Source organism: Phalaenopsis equestris, unplaced genomic scaffold (assembly GCF_001263595.1).
Source record: "Phalaenopsis equestris unplaced genomic scaffold, ASM126359v1 Scaffold000002, whole genome shotgun sequence".
Taxonomy (NCBI): domain Eukaryota; kingdom Viridiplantae; phylum Streptophyta; class Magnoliopsida; order Asparagales; family Orchidaceae; genus Phalaenopsis; species Phalaenopsis equestris.
The window spans coordinates 35,054,805-35,062,852 of NW_018164444.1; the positions used below are offsets into that span (position 1 = coordinate 35,054,805).

At 35.4% G+C, this 8,048-nt stretch overlaps 2 protein-coding genes across 2 annotated transcripts in view; both read left to right on the forward strand.

The window, feature by feature from the left end:
- Nucleotides 1-1,367: 1,367 nt before the first annotated feature.
- LOC110028795 (peroxidase 5-like) lies at nt 1,368-4,413 on the forward strand. The gene is made up of 4 exons (XM_020730789.1): nt 1,368-1,598; nt 1,677-1,868; nt 1,967-2,132; nt 3,889-4,413. Exons 1-4 carry the CDS (start codon nt 1,377-1,379, stop codon nt 4,296-4,298), a joined length of 990 nt encoding a protein of 329 aa, XP_020586448.1. The 5' UTR covers nt 1,368-1,376; the 3' UTR covers nt 4,299-4,413.
- A 1,992-nt stretch (nt 4,414-6,405) lies between these two features.
- LOC110017937 overlaps nt 6,406-8,048 on the forward strand; it is a 34,528-nt gene continuing 32,885 nt past the window's right edge. The window contains exon 1 of the mRNA XM_020715108.1: nt 6,406-6,493. Within this exon, the coding sequence (XP_020570767.1) occupies nt 6,406-6,493 (88 nt within the window). The remainder of the gene's footprint in view (nt 6,494-8,048) is intronic.

Sequence of the window (8,048 nt, forward strand, 5' to 3'; positions counted from 1 at the left end):
AATTGAGTGGCTCGGAGGAGTAGCCAATCGGAAATGAGAACAGGAGAGTGCCCAAATCGTTGACCCATAGAAGGCACGTTCGACACAGTCATCTATCCTAAAGAAGAGTTGATACGACGGAAGAGCCACTCCATAAAGTATCTGCAATTGTTCAAAGCCAAAAGAATCACAAACAACAAATTAGGATGTTTCAGCCTACCGAACCCCATCAACCAAGTTTAGACGCCCTAGTTGACTCGATCGGGCCAAGTTAAATAAGCTCGAACGCCCGAGTTAAGAAGCTACCAAATGACAAGTCATACCCCAATAGAGATCATTTCAAATTGAGGGAAAAAATGTAATAACATAATATCAGTGAATCATTTATAAATAGAAGAAACGTCTAATCAAGAAAAGCATCACATTTATTGTCTCTCTCTCTCTCTCTCTTTATCTATCTTTCTCTCTTTCTCTCCCTCTCTTTTTCTTTTTAATTACACTCTATTTCTTGAACTTAATTTACGGATAATCTTAGATTCAACTATATATATTCCTTAATTACGTGTGCCCGTTAGTTCCAACTAATTAATCAAATCTTGCCCAACGTAACATACATTAAAACATAATCCAAATTAACTCCAACATCATTGACCAGTATTTGCTATACTCGACCATACTAATAAAGAAAATTCAAATCCTACTTAGTCTAATACAAAATTTAATTAACTATTCATAAGTTATTAACATTAAACATTTACGAATTTAATTAACATTAACATTTACGAATACAAATCCTCATGCTAAAAATTAATTATATTTCGTCTGATTAATTAGTCGTTACTACATAACGAAATCATATGTACATATATATTTGTATGGATCTATATATGTATATGTATATTATAATTTTAGCAATCAACACATGCTGAGTCGACTTTTTCCATAAAATTTTTTTTTTTTCTTGAGTGGAGTCGCTGAAACACGATGCCAATCAGAAAAGCAAATTTGCTAGTATCAGCTTGAACCACTGCCGCCATTCAAGCCCTCCTTAACTATCTTATCCTCTCATCTCCCTACCCCAAAACTCTTAACAGCACAAATCGTGGCCTCCACTATGCACCAAATCTTAGTTTTCACCCAAAAAAAATTAGCACAATCAACTAAAAATCATATTAAGTGCATAATTATCCACCCACAATGAACTGAGTTGAATCCATATACGGCGCCAGTGACCACTCACGTATCAAATCCGTGATCTCCACCGTGTTCTCCACATCCATATAAGCTTCACTATTTTATCCCACTTAAACCTCATCAATATATGCAACTATCTATAAAAGACAAGCAAGGATTTGAAATCGATATTATAATAATAATAAGACCATAGTTGGTTGAGAATGGGAAAGGAGAGGAGAATGGAAATGGTTTTGGGCTTTCTGGTTGCGTTGTTGAGTTGGGGCAGTGGTTTTAGAGAAGATGGCCTTCAAATGGGATTCTATTCAAGGACCTGCCCTCAGGCTGAGATGATTGTGAGGGATGAAGTGAATATGGCGCTTAGAAATGATGTGGGTTTAGCTGCAGGACTTGTGAGGATGCAGTTCCATGATTGTTTTGTTAGGGTGAGTAATCTGACTTAAAATAAGTCCTTCAAATAACAATTATTAGCTTTTGGTTTTAAATGTTTGATTGAATGGAAGGGCTGCGATGGGTCTGTTCTGATCGATTCCACACCGACGAACAAAGCGGAAAAAGACTCGCCAGTGAACAACCCAAGCCTAAGGGGCTTTGAAGTAATCGATAGGGCAAAGGAAAGACTTGAAGCTGCCTGTGAGGGAACTGTGTCCTGTGCTGATATTCTCGCTTTCGCTGCTAGAGATAGCATAGCATTTGTAAGCACTAAAAATGTGTAATTTTTTTATATAAATAGTAATTTATTTGAAAAAATTTTGAGATATAAATTTGTACTATGATAATTTGTTCTGCGTAGAGTGGAGGATTTGGATACCCTGTGCTTGGGGGAAGAAGAGATGGAAGGGTTTCTATTTTGTCAGAGACGTTCTCGAATCTGCCGAGTCCAAACTCCAACCTTAGCCAACTCATCCAGAGCTTCGCTAACAAAGGGTTTTCTCGAGAGGAAATGGTTACGCTCTCAGGTACCAACATATTGTTTATTCACTGATTAATATTTAGAAAGATTTACAAAGATGTCACTCAATTCTTATCTATTTATATATTATACTCCTAAACTTTAACTTTTACATTTATACAATTCAAACATTTCATATCACATCTAAAATATCATCATTTTAACTTTTAAAAAGCGAAATACACATTTTTTATGTATTGGTAAGGTCATATGCACGTAAAAATTGAAGTTCAGGTTTTGGGCATGCAAATACATGGGAATTGAGTGGTGAAAATTGATGATTTACTAATATATTATCACCACCATCATTGTCATGGTCGTCATCGATATCATCAACATCATCATGAGTACAACCCAACCAAACCATCTTGTTTTTGTATCTCTCTAAAGCATGAATCAAATAATCTCATCTGCCTCGTATTGCACATTGATTGTCCATTGTATTGGCTTCCTATGTGTCTAAATGATGTGGGCATGAACAGACTTCTCTCTTTAAAACAAGCTTCAAAATTATACTTGTGGGCTTTGATTAATGTAATTGTACTCCTTGTTTGTATATTGTCAGTCATTCTAATTGGCCTTTATTTTTGGATCCTTAGTTTGCATAACATACTTGATGTATTTGTGTGCTCATAACATGAATGGTTGTTAAAAGCCCATAAGACAAGATATACATTTAATTTAAATTAAATCTCTAGGGATCAACATTTTACTCTCTTTTGGCAGTATCATACAAAATAAACTTAAATAATATCACATAATTCTCAACTTAATATAGTTCAATCATTTCTTGTCACATTTCCATAGAAGTCAACTTTTGGGTCATCATATTCACTTCATTTTGCATAAACTCTATTATTTTTGTTTTTTTATCTTGCCATAGCCATATTATTTTGTAAGAAATTTTAATCCATTTGCATAATAGCTTGCATTTGTTTTAATGATGTGTTGGACTATGATCTTGCACTATATTATGATCAATATTATGATGCTCTTGTCAATATTAAAAAATAAGAAGCCAAATTTAAATTAAAATAATGTCTTACTACAATATTAATAAGTCATAGCTCAATAAATAATCAATATGCAAATTCCCTTTATTATAGCATATCAACATCAGATCTCTTACTTAGATTTAATAATATATAGAAGATAAAATTGATCACATGTCACAATTGAAAACTTACTCCACCTAAAATATTTACCTTTAATACAATTTTGAATCACATAAATCCTTGCAAAATTGTTCTCTTCATCTAATCATATATGTGATATGTGCTTATTTAACAACTTTCTAATGTGGCTAAAAATTGTTAATCTCTCATTAGGATCCGCAAGCCTTTCTTCATTTTATTTCATTTTTAGACTTTATTCAAAGACCAAAGATTGAAGTTAAATGTCTCTTTGAACATGTAAGACTCAATTAATTTGACAAGTTGGCTTTGGAATAATTCGGGAAAATTTTGCTGCTAATTTTAATATAAAAATATAACACTCGTGATTCTTCATGCCATAGAATTTCCAGCATTACAAAATCCATATACTTAGATAAATTTGATGTGTAATAATCGAGATATTTCATATCATTAAACTACATAAAGATGTCTTTTTTTTTTTCTTTTGTGTGCATCATGCTCAATTATATTAAGAGCTCGTGTATTTTGCTGAAAACATTCTCAAATACTAAGCATCTCTGTCATATTAAATTTGTACCAACATATTCCAAAATAACCAAGCATTGCTCATTCACACAATATTCGTAGGAGCTCACACAATTGGTCGGGCCCACTGCAGTTCATTCAACAACAGATTATACAACTTCAGCACCACCGATGCGCAGGACCCATCATTGGAACCGCTACTCGCAACGCAGTTAAAACAACAGTGCCCTCTAAACAACAACAATGGGAACATGGTGGTTCCAATGAATCCACGCAGCTCTTACACATTAGACTCGAGCTACTACTCAAACGTATTAGCCATGCGGGGCCTCTTCACATCTGATCAAGCTCTGTTAACCCACCCAGCAACGGCTAATCAAGTCATGAGGAATGCCTTCGATAGCTCCATGTGGCAAGATCAGTTCACTCGTGCCATGTTTAAGTTGAGCTTGCTTGGAGTAATCACGGGGACAGATGGTGAGATTAGGCTGAATTGTGGGGTGATTAATTGATCAATTTGTATAGTTACGAAAAACTTACTTTAACTACATTATGGTTCTGAATGATCAGCAGGGGAGTAGAATGATTGTGTTTGTAAACGTAATAAAAGTGTCTTTAGCTTTGAGCAGTAAGTTTCTTCATTGGGTGTTACTGCTTCTATCTTAATAGGTGTTTTATTTTACCTTAAGTTTAATAAAACTGTGCTCAAACGTGTGGGGCATTGACTAGTAATAAATTGAAGATTTTTAAGGTATTATCCCGGAAAAAAAGGTGTCCTTTATATAGATACATACCACCCAATTATTATGTATTTTTATATCTAACACTGAAATTTTGCTTGTCGGGTTTAAGTCACCAAAGCTTTCATACCACATTAAGAATACCACCATTTTAACTTTTAAAAAGTGAAATACAACCTTTTTCATGCATATATAAGGTGGTAATATAGTTAGAAGAAAAATTTTATGTATTATATATTAATAGAGATTGTACCTGAATCACAGCTGCTATCTTCATGTTCGCCTCTAGGAAAGCCCTTCCTTCTCTGCTTTCACTATACTTGCGATCTAGGCATTTTGAATTCCTTTTTCTTTTGCTTATATACTTTACATTATTTAGTATGAATATTTACTATTGTACCCTTACTTAGTCTATATGAGACTAAACCCTCTCTTATGAAAGAAAAAATGGAAAAGCAATAAAGTGCTCTTTTCTTTTTTCATCATTGAATTCTCTTCCTTCTTCAAATTTTCTTTGTGCTAACATTGGCAAGATCATTTTTATCATGGTGTCAGAGCAATAAGTTCCTGGACTCTCTGATTTTTCTCTTTCGTATTTTCTTTCTCCCCTCCCCTCCCTTGACAAACAACTTTGGTTGACAACATAGCCGCGACAGGGCCCAAGAACGACAATGAGAACATTGTTTTATACATTTTAAATGGCATTCCCTCTAGTTTTCAAGGATTCAGGACAGCCATAAGAACCCAGTTCAGTCCCATCAGTCTTGAAACACTTTACTCACTTCTTTACAATGAAGAATGTCACATAGCTAATGAAAACAAGAAGTCCTCTTCAACCACTGCTTTCCTCGCTCACAAAAATAGAAGTCAACAATAAAAAAATCCTTCCAAAACTTTTCCTTCCACTCTCAACAATCCAACCAACACCAACATTTAGTTGAAGACTCCCTTCACATGCCAAATTTGTTTCAAGCAGGGACTTACAACTAGTACATGTTGGCACAGGACCAACCTGCGTTACAAACTGCAACCACCTGCATCTACACTTGCTCTATTTACTTTCATTCAACCACAACCTTTAGAATGGATCCTTGACATAGGTGCTACGACTCATATAACTTCCCACCTTAAAAATTTCCATCAGCCCACACCATATCAAGGTTCTGATTTTATTGTTGTTTGCAACAAACACTCCACTCAAATTTCTCACACTGGTAAGGGTATTGTACTCACACCAGAGTGTCCGTCACAACTCTACCTCTTCTATGTGCCCCCCCCCCCCTCCCTCATAATCTCATTTCTTCATCAGCTTAGAAAAGATAGCAAATGACAAGTATTTTTTAAGCTAAGAAATTTTACATACATGACAAACAAAGCAAGAAAATTTTAATGACTGGCCCTACTGATCAAGGTCTCTGTAAGGCCAATGCTCACAATGTTCCATACAACCTTCTACTCCATGGCATCACAGATTCGGTCACCCACATCACAAAGTGCTTCAACACATTTCCAAAACTTACTCACATTTAAGAATCTCTCCTTCCCACATTGTATGTTCAAATCGTTTGTATAATAAAAGTCATAAAGTTCCTTCTAATTAAAGCAATACTACATACACTTTTTTAATTGCTTTATTATGATGTTTGGGGCCCATTCATGCACGCCTCTATAGAAAGGTACACTAACTATGTTACTCTTATAGATGTCTTTTTTAAATTTTGTTGGTGCATTCCAATGAAGCACAAATCTGAATTAACCTCACATTTTATCAATTTACATAAATACAATAAGAATTATTACAATAAAGATATAAAATATTATAGATCTGACAACATAGGGTAATAAAAATCTCACATTTTCTCTCAATATCTTCAGGCACATGGCATTATTCATCAATTCACCTCTCTGCACACCAGATCATAATAGTTTGGCAGAACGAGAACACCGTCATCTTGTTGAAACTGCATGTACACTCATAAACCCAGCTCACTTGCCTCCTCAATTTAGCATCGACGCTCCCCTCACAGCCATTTATCTCTTAAACGTGCTCTCATCTCCTAACACTCAATACAAGTCTGCTTTTCAACTTCTCAACAATACTCCACCCGAATATCAAAACCTCAAAATATTTGGATGTGTGTGTTTTCCTTGACAACAATCTCTAGTTTCCCACAAATTCAGCCCAAAGGCTCCAACATGTATCTTTCTCGAATACACCACGCATCACGAGGGCTTTAAAATCTTTGATATTCTTCATAAGAAAATCATCATATCTCATTATTTCATTTTCATCGATGATTTTTTCCCCTTTCAAGCCTCTCAAAGCATCTTTCAACCGCACTTATCATCTCCTCGCATTAACCCTTCCCCACATCTTACTATTTCTTCTACATTTTCCATCCCTCCATCCCTCCATCCCTTCCTTCCACAAAACCTACACTCTCCTCCAGTCACATCTCAAATAATAATTTACTCAATCCCAACTCCCATCAATCTCCCACTCCTCCTCACAGAGATTTCAATCCTTCCCCTGTGACACATCATCCTCATCCCACGTCCCCTCCTCTTCCACATCACCATATGATTAACAGGTCTATGACTGATCCTTAAAACTAAATAAATTTCTCATTATTCAACAACAACTCACTCATTCTATTCCTACAAGTTTTCATCAAAGCCCAAACTCATCCTAAATGACGTCAAGCTATGACATGTGAGATTATGGCTCTTCAGTAACAAGGGTTTTGAGATCTTGTTCATTCACCTTTAAACCAACACATTCTTAGTTCTAAGTGGACATTCAAAATCAAACACCACAATGAAGGCACTATAGCTCGCCAAAAAGCTCACCTAGTGGCCCAAGGTTGTTCCCAACAACATGGAATTGACTACACTAAAACATTCAGCCCGGTCGCCAAATTTTCCACTGTATGTATCCTAATTACCCTTGCTGTTCATGATGGCTGGACCATTTAACAACTTGATGTCTCCAACACTTTCCTTCATGGGAAGCTTGAATAAATGGTTTATATGAAGCAACCTCCTGGCTTCACAGATACTCAATTTCCTCACAACGTTTGTAAACTTCGCAAGGATATCTATGGTTTAAAACAACCTCCTCGCTAGTGGTATTCCACCTTTTGTCATTTTTTAATATGTCAACACTTTACTTTAAGTCAATCTGTCTCTACTCATACATCATCATCAAAATACCAAAACATACCTTCTGGTCTATGTCAATGATATCATCTTAAGTGGCAATTTCAACTCCGCTATTCTAACTTTTATTCATACGCTTAATCAACAATTCAAACTCAAACTTCTTCGAAAATTTTCCCAAATTCTTGGCTTACGAGTTCAAAAGACTTGCAATGGCTATTTTTTTTACAACAAACAAAATATATCAATGAACTTCTTACATCCACAGGAATGGTTTGTTGGCATCAGTTTTTGGATATCACGCATGTCAATAAATTTTATACGTCGCGCTTGTTGACCTCACTTTTGGTTGGGGTCTAGAAA

Coding starts and splice junctions, on each gene's coding strand:
- LOC110028795 (XM_020730789.1), top strand. CDS start 1,377: ATGGGAAAGGAGAGGAGAATGGAAATGGTTTTGGGCTTTCTGGTTGCG. Junction 1,599..1,676: donor TCCATGATTGTTTTGTTAGG/GTGAGTAATCTG, acceptor ATTGAATGGAAG/GGCTGCGATGGGTCTGTTCT. Junction 2,133..3,888: donor GGAAATGGTTACGCTCTCAG/GTACCAACATAT, acceptor CAATATTCGTAG/GAGCTCACACAATTGGTCGG.